The 15,000-nt window shown below is 44.2% G+C and overlaps 3 protein-coding genes across 3 annotated transcripts in view; 1 reads left to right on the plus strand and 2 right to left on the minus strand.

Annotated features, from left to right (window-relative positions):
- The window catches only part of eaf1 (ELL associated factor 1), a 4,371-nt gene extending 3,343 nt beyond the window's left edge, over positions 1-1,028 (plus strand). Inside the window, exons 5-6 of the mRNA XM_056405984.1 lie at positions 1-76; positions 519-1,028. The exon at positions 1-76 is cut by the window's left edge and continues 185 nt beyond it. Of these exons, the coding sequence (XP_056261959.1) occupies positions 1-76; positions 519-568 (126 nt within the window). The 3' untranslated portion in view covers positions 569-1,028. The remainder of the gene's footprint in view (positions 77-518) is intronic.
- Positions 1-15,000, minus strand: part of LOC130187965 (protein PTHB1-like) — a 184,934-nt gene that overhangs the window by 76,331 nt on the left and 93,603 nt on the right. The window lies entirely within an intron of this gene.
- Positions 4,681-15,000, minus strand: part of bmper (BMP binding endothelial regulator) — a 26,260-nt gene continuing 15,940 nt past the window's right edge. The window contains exons 4-16 of the mRNA XM_056405891.1: positions 14,463-14,545; positions 13,849-13,939; positions 13,321-13,403; positions 13,111-13,210; positions 12,845-12,954; positions 12,615-12,749; positions 11,810-11,914; positions 9,341-9,386; positions 8,894-9,054; positions 8,612-8,813; positions 7,878-8,220; positions 5,581-5,711; positions 4,681-5,438 (exon numbers count right to left, since the gene is read on the minus strand). Coding sequence (XP_056261866.1) covers positions 5,257-5,438; positions 5,581-5,711; positions 7,878-8,220; positions 8,612-8,813; positions 8,894-9,054; positions 9,341-9,386; positions 11,810-11,914; positions 12,615-12,749; positions 12,845-12,954; positions 13,111-13,210; positions 13,321-13,403; positions 13,849-13,939; positions 14,463-14,545 — 1,772 coding nt within the window. The 3' untranslated portion in view covers positions 4,681-5,256. The remainder of the gene's footprint in view (positions 5,439-5,580; positions 5,712-7,877; positions 8,221-8,611; positions 8,814-8,893; positions 9,055-9,340; positions 9,387-11,809; positions 11,915-12,614; positions 12,750-12,844; positions 12,955-13,110; positions 13,211-13,320; positions 13,404-13,848; positions 13,940-14,462; positions 14,546-15,000) is intronic.

Genomic DNA, 15,000 nt, shown 5'->3' on the forward strand with positions numbered 1-15,000 from the left:
TCGCCCGGACGCCAGCCGGCGTTCAACGGGGGCAGCGAGCGGCCGGCGGGCAACAACCAGCTGATGAACACGCTGCGTGAGTACACGGCGGCCTGAGGTCACACGGAGGTCACGTGACCACACGGCGGCCTGAGGTCACACGGAGGTCACGTGACCACACGGCAGCCTGAGGTCACACGGAGGTCACGTGACCACACGGCGGCCTGAGGTCACACGGAGGTCACGTGACCACACGGCGGCCTGAGGTCACACGGAGGTCACGTGACCACACGGCGGCCTGAGGTCACACGGAGGTCACGTGACCTCACGGAGGAAAACATTCACTACACACATTCAGGGGTTCAGATGAGCCTCATTTGCATATTTTTACACCACAAAGACGTGATGTCTTCGTGAGGAACTGAAGACATGACGTCTGTTCTCATGATCACTTCCCTGTGGCCTCAGAAAGAGAGTCACATGTTGTTGTTGTTGTTGTCGAGGTTTAACTTCAGTATTTGACGTTCTTGTCTTCTCAGGAGACGACCTTCAGCTCAGCGAGTCGGGCAGCGACAGTGATGACGACTGATGTCTCTCTCTCTCTCTCTCCACACACCTCCTCCTCCTCCCTTCATCCTCCTCTCCTCCTCGTGGTTCCTTTGTATCTTGTTCTGACGACTTTTTGATTTTATTATTTCTAGTATTTCTTTGCAGAGTGTATTTTTATTAGATGTATATTTTGTTTGTATAGCGATACTTTAGAGACTTTAGAAACTTTACAGACTTTAGAGACTTTCCTGGAGCTTTGGGGAGACGATGTATTTTCGAGTGCACAGACATATTTTCTGTACTCAGAGCAGCTCGTTTTATCAACTTGTTTTAGTTTTGTGTTTTTCGGGAAGAAGAGGAAGATAAATATCTCATAAATACATAAACATCACCGAGTGTCCGATAGCAGGAACTTCTCCACGTTGTTGTTTGTTTGTTTATTTTATCGGTTTGTTATGAAAACAAATAAAATGCAGAATTGCAAAATCTGTGCAGCTTGAGCAACAAATCAAATATATATATTTATTTATATATACTGTACATATATAGATATATGTACTCAAAAATATATATATATATATTTATATATATATACTGTACATATATAGATATATGTACTCAAAAAAAATATATATATATTTTTGAGTACATATATCTATATATGTTCACACAAAAAATAAATATATATTAATATATAATCTATATACATATATGTCTGTGCAGCCTGAGCAACAATTCATATGTATGTATATATTATATATATTGTTTATAAATGTATATATATTATATATATATAATTTTGTGTATACATTTATTTATATATGTACAGTAAATATATATATATATATACACACAAAACGATATATACATATAATATTTCTATATTTCTATATATATATATATATATATGTCTGTGCAGCCTGAGGAACAGATCATATAAATATATATATGTGTATATACAGGACTGTCTCAGAAAATTAGAATATTGTGATAAAGTTCTTTATTTTCTGTAATGCAATTAAAAAAACAAAAATGTCATGCATTCTGGATTCATTACAAATCAACTGAAATATTGCAAGCCTTTTATTCTTTTAATATTGCTGATTATGGCTTACAGCTTAAGAAAACTCAAATATCCTATCTCTAAATATTAGAATATCATGAAAAAGTATACTAGTAGGGTATTAAACAAATCACTTGAATCGTCTAATTAACTCGAAACACCTGGAAACACATTTTCAAATGTTTGATTTTGTTTTGCTGTTATAAATCTTTTTTTTTACTTGGTCTGAGGAAATATTCAAATTTTATGAGATAGGATTTTAGAGTTTTCTTAAGCTGTAAGCCATAATCAGCAATATTAAAAGAATAAAAGTCTTGCAATATTTCAGTTGATTTGTAATGAATCCAGAATGCATGACATTTTTGTTTTTTTAATTGCATTACAGAAAATAAAGAACTTTATCACAATATTCTAATGTTCTGAGACAGTCCTGTATATATATATATATATAATGTACTAATATATATATATGTCCAACAAATTATATATTTATATATTATATATATAAATATATATACACATTGAAATATATATATCAATATATATTGGGGGTTTAGTGATATTTAAAATTGGACATTTTTATTTCTGGCATCTACAATATGTTTGGAGTCGCGACTTGTAGTTCTCGTTTTTAACCACTAGGGGGCAGTAAAGGCCAAACGCAGACCCGCTGTGAACCGGCTCGTGACGTCATTGTGTCAAAACACCTGTTTAGCAAACAGCTGAATGTAAGTCTTCTCCACTGTCAGCTCAGCTGTTGTGGGCGTGTCTGACATTAACTCCTCCCACCTCCTCCTACGTCACAATAAACCATTCAGCTGGAGCCGCTGCAGCATCAGAGCCCCGACAGGCATCAGCTCAGGTTAATCAAATAACTTCACATTGCGCATTTAATAATAATAATAATACCAATTTAAAAACTAATTATACTATGATGTGTGGAAAGAGTTATTATTATTATTATTATTATTATTATTATTTCAGCTTGACCACTACCTGTTCACACATACGTGGAACTCCTAGTTTCTTATCAGTGTTTTAACATAATTTGACCATTTCATGCCTGAGGAAACCAAAAGGTGAGCGCGTCATGTTGAGAAGGCCAAAGAGTTGAGCTCCTCCTCAGGGTTAGTGTTGTTGTTGTTGTTGTTGTTGCTGTTCACAGAGCTTCTCCTGTTGGCTGAATGTAAAGGGTTCTCTTGTATTTCCTTATGAATGCCAACAGCACGTCACGCTCTCACTAATAACTTCACATTTAGATGAAAATGTTTAGAAATGTTCTGGTTTGAGTTATGAGCCTGGTTCTCCTGGTGTTCGGTTCTCCCGGTTCTTGTTTTAATGTTTGTCTGAAACACGTCTGTATAAATCTGAAGTGTATTAATAAATCGTTTAAATGTTTTTAAAATTAATGTTTTTGTTCATTGTGAGAATTTTACAAAACGACCGATCGTCAGTTACTTTGAATTATTGTTTTAATTCACAGCAAAACTACAAAAAAACATATACCATTATATATATGTGTTTATATGTATATAAAGTATATGAATATACAGTATATTATATATATATAAAGTATATATATGACTTTATATATAATATATATATAAAGTCATATATATACAGTATATATAAAATATATATACTGTATATATATAATACTTTATATATTCTATATATAAAGTATAGATACATACACATAAATGATATCATAAAAAATATATTATATATACACAGTATATATAATATATTTATACTGTATATTATATATACGGCGTTTATAAAATATATACCATATACATCATACTTATATATATTATATTTAATATATATATAATATATATTACGAGTTCATAAAAAAAGGATGTCTTAATAATATTACTTTTTTGTTTTCTTTATTCTCAGTTGCGGAAAAGAGTATTTAATATATGTATATATATATGTATATATATATATATACATATATATGTATATACATATATGTATATATACACATATATATGTATATATGTATATATATACACATATATGTATATATATGTGTATATATACACATATGTATGTATATACACTACCGTTCAAAAGTTTGGGATCACTTAGAAATGACTTTATTTTTCAAAGAAAAGCACTGTTTTTTCAATAAAGATAACATTAAATTAATCATAAATACCCTCTCTACATTGTTAATGTGGTAAATGACTCTTCTAGGTGGAAACGTCTGGTTTCTAATGAAATATCTCCAGAGGTGTATAGAGGCCCATTTCCATCAACTATCACTCCAGTGTTCTAATGGTACATTGTGTTATCGCCTTAGAAGACTAATGTCTGATTAGAAAACCCGTGCAATTATGTTAGCACAGCTGAAAACAGTTATGCTGGTGATATAAGCTATACAACTGGCCTTCCTTTGAGCTTGAAGTTTGTAGAACAAAATTAATACTTCAAATATTAATCATGATTTCTAACCTTGTCAATGTCTTGACTATATTTTATATTCATTTGATAAATAAAAGTGTGATTTTTCATGGAAGACACAAAATTGTCTGGGTGATCCCAAACTTTTGAACGGTAGTGTATATGTACTGTATATATATTCAAATGGTTATTTTTGTGGTTGAAGTATTAAAGTGATGCATTGTAAGTACACAAATATATATATATATATATATATATATAAATCTTCCAATACTTTTTGCTTTTTGCTGCAGAACAAAAAACTTCATCTGCTCCTTTAAAATCTTTCACTTCGTTTCCAATCTTCTTTCCGTGTGTTTGTTTTAACTCTTTATGTAACTTTATATTTAACTCTTTGTTTAACTCTATATTTAGTACTCAGTTTCTTTAAAGCCGTATTTCTTCAGACTTCTTCATACGACTTCCGAACATTGGATTTCGCAAGAAAAGAAGAAAAAGTTCAGAGAAAAGTCTAAAGAATAAAACACACTTCTTCCTCTTCCTAAGAAATCATAAAATTAAAGAATTATTTAAGTTTTCCAGCTTCCAGGAAGTCTCATCGGCTCCTTTTGAGGGATTTGAACCGGCAACCTTCGGGGGTTTCGACCCCAGAGGAAAGTAAACACAGCAGTCGGAGATGAACTTCGGAAACAGATTATATTGCTGGTCTTAAATAACGTCCCCGTGCTGCAGTACCGCTTCCCTCCACGGGGCGGCGGCTCAAGCACCTTCGGGCATTTTCTCTTCAAACGGTAACACAACAAGTAAACAACAAGTAAACAACAACACATACATAAATAGCTTTTTTGTTTCCCTTTAAAAAAATCACTTATAACGCAAATCCTGTTCATGACTCTGGCTCCTGCTACGACACGAGATATAAATAAACATCGAGAAAATATAATAATATTAATATTAATAATAATAATAATAATAATAATTAGAACAATAATAATATAAAAGCTGTGTCTTTCATATAAATCTGGCTAGCTTACAGTCTGAAACGGTGGAGGTCTGAGAGGAGGTGGGGGCGCCATGAGGGTCCAGAGCAGCGGGGGGGGGGGGCCTGAGTTCCTCTGCGAGACTGGAGTTAGCGCCTCTGGTGGCGGCGACCGGTATCGCGCGAGGGTCGGCATCTCAAGCGTCTCTGAGTGGCGTATAGATCTGGACCGGCTGCCGTCCCTCTGGTTGTGATGCCCCCCCCCCCACGAGGGTCACCGGCCGCGGCAGGCCGTGGGCTTGATGCAGCGCCCCTGGAGCAGCACCAGGTTGGCGGGGCAGTGGCAGCCGGCCACGCACGCCTTGTGGCACGGCCCGATCTCGTTCCAGTTGTCGCAGGTCTTGGTGCAGCCCGGTCCGCAGGTGTCGTACACGGCGCCGTGTTTACACTGCGTCGCTGGAGGGACACAAACGGTGTGTCTATCAACACGGACGATGTTCTCCAGATGCATTTGTCTTATATTGAAACAACGGTTGAATATCCTGTAAGATATTTGATTCGTCTATATGAGCCGAGGTTGTTCTGCCCGGTAACTCACCCATGCAGGCGCCGTCGGCCCGCCAGAGGACGGGCGCGCCGTCGCGCTCGCAGGCCCGGCTGTAGGCGATGAAGGACTCGCAGTAGCAGTTCTTATGGACCGGACACTCGCACATGTCCGTCACACACGACCTGCAGAGAGCAGGCGAGGAGCGACACGTGTGGGGGCGGGAACCAGCCAGGTAGCAAGCTAGCCAGCGAGCTAACTAGCTAGAGAGCTAACTAACTAGCGAGCTAACTACTGGAAATATAACTCATTCTAAAATGGCCAAAGAAGAAAGGTGAGGCCTGAACCTGCAACATATATTAACGAACTAGCTAGCGAGCTAACTAGCTAGTGAGCTTACTAGTGAGCTAACTAGTTAGCCAGCGAGCTAACTAGCTTGAAAAGTAGTCCAACAAAGTTGTCACTCACATTTTAAGAAGCAAAGAGATTTCTACGCATGTCAAAAGTGTTTGGTTGAAAACCAGCCAGGAAGCAAGCGAGCTAACTAGCTACCAGCGAGCTAACTAGCTAGAAAAGTAGCCAAACAATGTTGTCAGCTTTCTATGCGTGACAACAGTTTCTGGTTGAAGCATTAAAGTGTAACATTGTACTTATTCATTCTGGCTCTCTACACTTGAATGTTATATGTACGAGTACTTTTTTATATTTGATTGTATATATTGTAAACGTGCTACAAGGAAATGTCCCCCTGGGATGAGTAAAGTATATTTATCTACTCTAATCTCATTGATACTAGTCATGAAACCTCTGCTACAGGAAGCTACAGGACGCTACAGGATGCTACAGGATGCTACAGGACGCTACAGGACGCTACAGGGTGCTACAGGAAGCTTCATGAAGCTACAGGACGCTACAGGATGCTACAGGAAGCTACAGGATGCTACATGAAGCTATAGGATGCTACAGGAAGCTACAGGATGCTACATGAAGCTACAGGAAGCTACATGAAGCTACAGGAAGCTTCATGAAGCTACAGGACGCTACAGGGTGCTACAGGACGCTACAGGATGCTACAGGAAGCTTCATGAAGCTACAGGATGCTACAGGAAGCTACAGGATGCTACATGAAGCTACAGGAAGCTTCATGAAGCTACAGGATGCTACAGGGTGCTACAGGACGCTACAGGATGCTACAGGAAGCTTCATGAAGCTACAGGACGCTACAGGACGCTACAGGATGCTACAGGAAGCTACAGGATGCTACATGAAGCTACAGGATGCTACAGGAAGCTACAGGAAGCTACAGGAAGCTTCATGAAGCTACAGGACGCTACAGGAAGCTACAGGAAGCTACAGGATGCTACATGAAGCTACAGGATGCTACAGGAAGCTACAGGACGCTACAGGATGCTACAGGAAGCTACAGGAAGCTACAGGACGCTACAGGAAGCTACAACACGCTACAGGATGCTACAGGAAGCTTCATGAAGCTACAGGACGCTACAGGAAGCTACAGGATGCTACAGGATGCTACAGGAAGCTACAGGACGCTACAGGATGCTACAGGAAGCTTCATGAAGCTACAGGACGCTACAGGAAGCTACAGGATGCTACAGGATGCTACAGGAAGCTACAGGACGCTACAGGAAGCTTCATGAAGCTACAGGACGCTACAGGATGCTATAGGAAGCTACAGGAAGCTACAGGATGCTATAGGAAGCTACAGGAAGCTACAGGATGCTATAGGAAGCTACAGGATGCTACAGGAAGCTTCATGAAGCTACAGGAAGCTACAGGAAGCTACAGGATACTATAGGAAGCTACAGGAAGCTACAGGATGCTATAGGAAGCTACAGGATGCTACAGGAAGCTACAGGATGCTACAGGAAGCTACAGGATGCTACAGGATGCTACAGGACGCTACATGATGCTACAAGATTATACAGGATGCTACACGATGCTACACGATGCTACAGGACGCTACAGGATGCTACAGGATGCTACAAGATTCTACAGGAAGCTACAGGATACTACAGGAAGCTACAGGATGCTACAGGAAGCTACAGGATGCTACATGAAGCTACATGAAGCTACAGGATGCTACAGGAAGCTACAGGATGCTACATGAAGCTACAGGACGCTACAGGAAGCTACAGGAAGCTACAGGATGCTACAGGACGCTACATGATGCTACAAGATGCTACAAGATTCTACAGGAAGCTACATGAAGCTACAGGAAGCTACAGGATGCTACAGGATGCTACATGATGCTACAAGATGCTACAAGATTCTACAGGATGCTACAGGATGCTACAGGACAGCTAAAGATGGCCGCCGCTCTGCCCTCTGACCTGTAGAAGGGGGCGAAGTCGACCGCGCGGTGGCACTTCTGGAACTCCCACGACTTGATCTTCTGGCACTCGCGGTGGGCGCGGAACTTGACCTTGACGCTGCCGGGGCACAGGAAGGAGGCGGGGCGGCGCGGCGCCGGCTGCTGGGCGCAGACCTCGTTGCCCTCGACGCGCCACGACTCGGCGAACTCGTCCACGTCGAACTTGAAGCGGCCGTCGCCGCCCACCGTGTCGTCGCGCTTGTGGCCGTTGTAGTTGCCGCACAGTCCGCAGAGGCGTCCGCGCAGGTGGGGCGCGGCCACGACCTCCACGAAGCTGTCGCCGTCCCACGTGATCTCCAGACCTGCCGCGGAGAAGAATGTTAACGGCCCCAAATTCAGTCAAATTACCCAAATGTTTCCATTTCATCGAGTTCAATTGAATTCATGAAATTAGCATTTTGCATCTGAAAAGTGAAAAAAAAACGTTTAAGTACAAGACAAATAAAATTGCAATAAAATTGCAATAAAATAAAAAATATGTTATGAAATAAAATAAAAATGCATTATTAAATACAAATAAAAATGTATTATTAAATGAAAATAAAATGAAAATAAAATGAAAAAATAAATAAATAATAAAATAAGTCATAAAATATGAAATAAACTAAAAATATTTTATGAAATAAAATAAAAATAAGTAATACAAAATAGAAACGACAATAGAAAACCGACATGGAGAGTGAAGGGGCTGACCTGCGATGGTGGTGAGTTTGAGGAGGTACCCGTCCAGGTCGATGTGCACCCCGGGGCCGTGGTAGGGCAGCGCGATGCGGCTGCCGTTCCTCCGCACCGTGAGGTGCTGGTGGAGGCCGAGGGTCACGGCGCCCAGCCTCACCTCCACGGACTGCGTCCAGGAGAAGGAGCGCGTGCGCCGGGCGTCGTTCTTCACCAACACCTGCTCGACAGAAACGGAGTCAACCTCTCCTCCGACGCGCTGGCCGAGCGTGGCGTTGACCTTTGACCCCCCCGTCCTACCATGAAGCTGGAGTCCGGGCCGCTCACGTGGTTCCCCGGTCCTCCGGAGGCGGAGCCGCAGTCGCGGGTCAGCACGTACTGACAGGTGCCCTGGAAGTTAAAGGTCCTGCCGTCGAAGGTGTTGTAGTGAGGGTCGCCGAACACCGTGCACACGCCCGGCTCTGAGGAGGTGCGAGGAGGCGCACGTGAGAGGAGGAACAAGCGGAGCTCCAGAGGAGTGTCTACACAACACTATTCACCCACAAGAGGCTTATGTGCACGTTATGAAATGGTTGTTCCCCCGCCGGCCACCAGGGGGCAGAACACCGAGACACGCAGAAACTTCTCAATTTACTCAAAACAACCAACATGGACCGATTGTTCTTCAGGACGCGTCTTCAGACTTTGAGTTTCAAAGGAGCAGCGAGAGAAACGGCAGCTGGAGGCCGACGAGGACGACTTACTCACTTTCAGTGCAGACCGGACAGCAGCCGGTCCGGTTCAGGATCTTATTCTGCAAGACAAGACATGGAGCATGAGACGGAAACACGAGAGACGGAAACACGAGAGACGGAAACACGAGAGACGGAAACACGAGAGACGGAAACACGAGAGACGGAAACGCGAGAGACAGAAACACGAGAGACGGAAACACGAGAGACGGAAACACGAGAGACGGAAACACGAGAGACGGAAACGCGAGAGACAGAAACACGAGAGACGGAAACGCGAGAGACAGAAACGCGAGAGACTGAAACGCGAGAGACGGAAACACGAGAGACGGAAACGCGAGAGACAGAAACGCGAGAGACTGAAACGCGAGAGACAGAAACACGAGAGACTGAAACGCGAGAGACGGAAACGCGAGAGACGGAAACACGAGAGACGGAAACGCGAGAGACGGAAACGCGAGAGACGGAAACGCGAGAGACGGAAACACGAGAGATGGAAACACGAGAGACGGAAACACGAGACAGAAACACGAGAGACGGAAACACGAGAGACGGAAACACGACTCAGTTTATGTTTTTGTGTTTTTCCGGCAGCAAAAGAAAAGAATAAAAAAATGCCATAAAGAGCCAAAAGGTGAAGAAAGAGTGAGAGAAAACCACAAAGAACACGATACGCACATCTGACTGGGTCACAGGAAACCGTGTGTGTGTGTGTGTGTGTGTGTCTGTCTATCTGTCCGTCTGTGTGTGTGTGTGTGTCTGTGTGTGTGTGTGTGTCTATCTGTCCGTCTGTGTGTGTGTGTGTGCGTGTGTGTGTGTGTGCGTGTGTACTGTATGTTTCATCTTCCATCAGAGGTGCAGATCAGAGGACTCTTTCACACACTTAGTTTGTGTTGCCTCAGGGAAACCCTTCATTCAGGCACACACACTCTTTTTTTCCTGTCTCTCTCTCACACACACACACACACAGACACACACACAGACACACACACACACACACACACACACACACACACACACATACACACAGACACACACACAGACACACACATACACACAGAGACACACACAGACACACACACAGACACACACACACACACCACTCATCTGTCATCACATACAGACGTTCTCTCTCCACTCAATACAAACTCCAGAGTCCTGACCTCTGCACAAAGGGCAATCTCTCCCTTTGAAGAGGGCTGCCTTTTGAAACACAAACACACACACACACACACACACACACACACACACACACACACACACACACACACACACACACACACACACACACACACACACACTGTGACAGAGATTGGTTTTCAGGGGCCTAAATATAGGGAACCTCTTCTCTGCTGTCACTCAAACGTCACACAGACAAAAGGCTGCAGGAGACACACTGTCTCCACAAGAGATGCACACACACACACAGAGACACACACACACAAACACACACACACACACAGACACACTGTGTCGACCTGCCGCTGACCGCAGGATGACAGCTTGGGAGAGTGTGTGTGTGTCTCTGTGTTTGTCTGTGTGTTTGTGTGTGTTGTCCAGTTTTTGCTTTATTTAACATATATATATTTATAAATGTAAATATATATATATATATATGTATATATCCATATACATATATATATATATATAATGACCGTCTCTTTAAGGAGTCACGGTAATACGGGTGAATAATTAATAATCAATAGCTGGTTGAAAGGTGCAGCGTTCAGGATCTGGCGCCCTCTAGTGGAGAGGTTTCAGATTGCAACGCAGTGGAACTTCACCCGAGTCCAACACGACAATCTGCCCCAAATATCAAATCTACTTTATATTTGTTGAGCCTCGAGGGCTTCATGTTTGTCCTCTCCGGGCTCCTGTAGAGACACGGCTCATTCTAAAGTTACCAACACCAGCGGGTCTTATAATACACTAAATAAAACTTATTAACTTATAATAATAGTGTTATATTCCATTTCTGCCGATCAACTAATTTTGACACTGTCCCTTTAAGGCGATGCGTTCAGGACCCTATCTTATTGCTTTAGATCGATGGCGTCTTGTTCTCCCACTTTATCGCCACGACTCGAACACAACACAAAATTATGATTATTAAAAAATATATTGCAGTGTAAAGAGATGTTTTCCCCCAAAAATGTGAGAAGCATCATCATCATCATCATCATCATCATCATCATCTCCCCCCCGACAGACGACCTCCGGGCGACCTCCGGGACCACGTTAAAAAAAAAAACTCCTTCTTCACAGAGGTTCAGAGAGAGAAAGAGAAAGAGAAAGAGAGAGAGAGAGAGAGACAGAGACAGAGAGAGAGAGAGACAGAGACACAGAGAGAGAGAGACAGAGAGAGAGACAGAGAGAGAGAGAGAGAGACAGAGAGAGAGAGAGAGACCCGAAAAAACTATTTCCTGATGTGAGCGCTGCACACGGGAACGGGGGCTGCTGATTGGCCGGTGGGGCTGTCACTCACCGAGGGGCAGCTGCTGATTGGCACACAGAGTTTGGGCCGACACTCGACGTTCCCTCTGACGCAACCGCACAGAGTGCAGTTCACCGACGACCACATGTCTCCTTCCTAGGACAGAGGAGGCACACGGGAGGGTTAGGCAAGGAGGCAAGGAAACATATGTCATCCATCAGTCATCCACCCTTCAATCATCCACCCATCCTTCATCCATCATCCACCCATCCTTCATCCATCCTTCATCCACCCATCCTTTATCCACCCATCCTTCATCCACCCATCCTTCATCCATCCATCCTTCATCCACCCTTCCTTCATCCATCCATCCTTCATCCACCCATCCTTCATCCACTCATCCTTCATCCACCCATCCATCCTTCATCCACTCATCCATCCACCCATCCTTTATCCACTCATCCTTCATCCACCCATCCTTTATCCACTCATCCTTCATCCACCCATCCTTCATCCATCCATCCTTCATCCACCCATCCTTCATCCACTCATCCTTCATCCACCCACCCTTCATCCACTCATCCTTCATCCATCCTTCATCCACCCACCCTTCATCCACTCATCCTTCATCCATCCTTCATCCACCCACCCTTCATCCACTCATCCTTCATCCATCCTTCATCCACCCATCCATCCTTCATCCACTCATCCATCCTCCATCCATCCTTCATCCACTCATCCTCCATCCATCCTTCATCCACTCATCCTTCATCCATCCTTCATCCACCCATCCTTCATCCACTCATCCTTCATCCATCCTCCACTCATCCTTCATCCCCCCCTCCAGCCCTCTCACCCTGTAGATCTTGTTCCGGACTCTGCAGTACTTCACCTCCTCCACCTTCACGTAGGAGAGGCACTCCTCGCAGCACTGGTCGTCGTGGCAACCACCAGGACGAGAGCACCGCCTCTGACACACCACCGTGGAATCCTGGGAGGATAAAGAGTGTTTAATGGAGATGGAGGAGGAGAAGGAGGAAGAGGAGGAGGAGGAAGAGGAGGAGGTGGAGGAGGACCTCCGGGTACCTTGCAGCTGCAGGTGGTGCAGTTGTCGTGGATGAAGTTCGTCCCGTTCTCGTAAACTTCACTGTGGAACAGACAACTGCCCAACGACAGGTCGAACACCTTCCTCTGACCTGACGGAGGAGGAGGAGGAGGAGGAGGAGGGGAGGAGCCAAGGACAAAAAACATAGACTCAAAAACTTATTTTAGAGGTTTTCATTTCAACCAATCACAGCAGTTGTTCATCGTTTTGAGGTCAAAGGTCACAGAGACGGTCTGCTGGTCTTTACCGAGACATCGGGAGCAACACTGTCCAGGTGGGGTGTGGCTCAGGTGGGCGGGGCATGAGAGCACAGGACACGCCTCCCTCATGCAGAGAGTCCGTCCTCCCTGAAAACGAAAACAACAACAACAACATTTAACCATCTGGGAGGAGCTTCCTTTGTGTGTGTGTGTGTTACTGTGTGTGTGTGTGTGTGTGTGAGTGTGTGTGTCCTCACGGTGCAGGTGCACTTGATGCAGGTGTTCCCCTCTGGACTGAACTCCTCCTTCTCTTTGTGCAGCCGACCCTCGAAGATGCAACCTGAGGAGGGGGCGGGGCCTCTAGGTCAGGAGCTCGTTTCAAACATTTCTTAAATTATTTCTATTATTTCGTGTAAAAAATGTCAACCGGAAGACTTTTACTCTCGTTAATTAAATAATTAAAGGAGAAGCGATCCATAAACCTGAAAATATCTTCTTTGCAAGGTTTTATTTCCCCAGAAATCCTTTCAAAGATTTTCAAAATAAAACATACAACAGTTCTACACACAACCTGGCCAGTATGACACCGTGGGGACCCGGTACTCACTAAGGACTAGAAATCTCAGTGGGGCCCATAAACCTAGAATACCTTCCGGTTCGCCTGTTTTATTTTCCAGGGAAATTTTATTAAAGATTTTCAAAATAAAACACCCAACAGTTCTACACACACACACACACACACACACAACCTGGCCAGTGTGAGACCGTGGGGACCGGGTACTCACTGGGGCATGTGGGGCAGCACTTCTTGGGGTGGATCTTGGGGTTCTTGCAGTGGACGACACACTGGACGTCGGCCTCGGTGACCACGCCTTCCTGTCACGCCGGGCGGGGGAAACATGTCGTCACTCTCCACACTTTGATGCGTCCTCCATGTCTTAGGTTACGATCTTTGGCTTCCTTTCCTTCCATTCCTCTCCTCATTCCATGCCATTTTATCTAATTTTCTTCCCTCCTCCATACTCCCTTCCTTGTGTCCTTCTGCTCAACTCCTTCCTTAAATCCCTCGCTCCCTCCCTGTCTTTTTTACCGTTTCCTTAACTCTTTCTTCTCCCCATATTTCATTCCTTCTTCGTCATTTCCTCTCTATGCATCCTTATTCTAGCATGTTCCCTAAGTTGCTTCCTCCTATGTTTCCGTATTCCTTTAGTTCCTTCACCTTCTCCTGTATATCTACCTTCCCTGACACACACACACACACACACACACACACACACACACACACACACACACACACACACACACACACACACACACACACACACACACACACACACACACACACACACACACACACACACACACACACACACACACACACACACACACACACACACACCTGACAGCGTCTGCTTATGCAGGGTTTGGTGGAGCTGGTCCAGGACATTGAGCTGTTGTAAGATCGCCCATCCAACATGCAGCCTGAGAGAGAGAGAGACAGAGGGAGGGAGGGAGAGAGAGAAGGGAGAGAGAGAGAGAGAGAGAGAGAGACAGAGAGGGAGAGAGAGAGACAGGGAGAGAGAGAGAGAGAAGGGAGAGAGAGAGCGAGAGACAGGGAGGGAGAGAGAGAGAGAGAGAGAGACAGGAGAGAGAGAGAGAGAGAGACAGAGAGAGAGGAGAGAGAGAGGGAGAGAGAGAGAGAGAGAGAGAGAGAGAGAGAGAGAGAGAGAGAGAGAGAGGAGGAGAGAGGAGAGAGAGAAAGAGGGAGAGAGAGAGAGAGAGAGAGGAGAGAGAGAGACAGGGAGGGAGAGGAGAGAGAGAGAGACAGGGAGAGAGAGAGAGAGAGAGAGAGAGAGAGAGAGAGAGAGAGAGAGAGACAGGGAGGGAGAGGGAGAGAGAGAGAGAGAGAGAGACAGGGAGAGAGAGAGAGAGAAGGG

Source organism: Pseudoliparis swirei, chromosome 22 (assembly GCF_029220125.1).
Source record: "Pseudoliparis swirei isolate HS2019 ecotype Mariana Trench chromosome 22, NWPU_hadal_v1, whole genome shotgun sequence".
Lineage (NCBI taxonomy): Eukaryota > Metazoa > Chordata > Actinopteri > Perciformes > Liparidae > Pseudoliparis > Pseudoliparis swirei.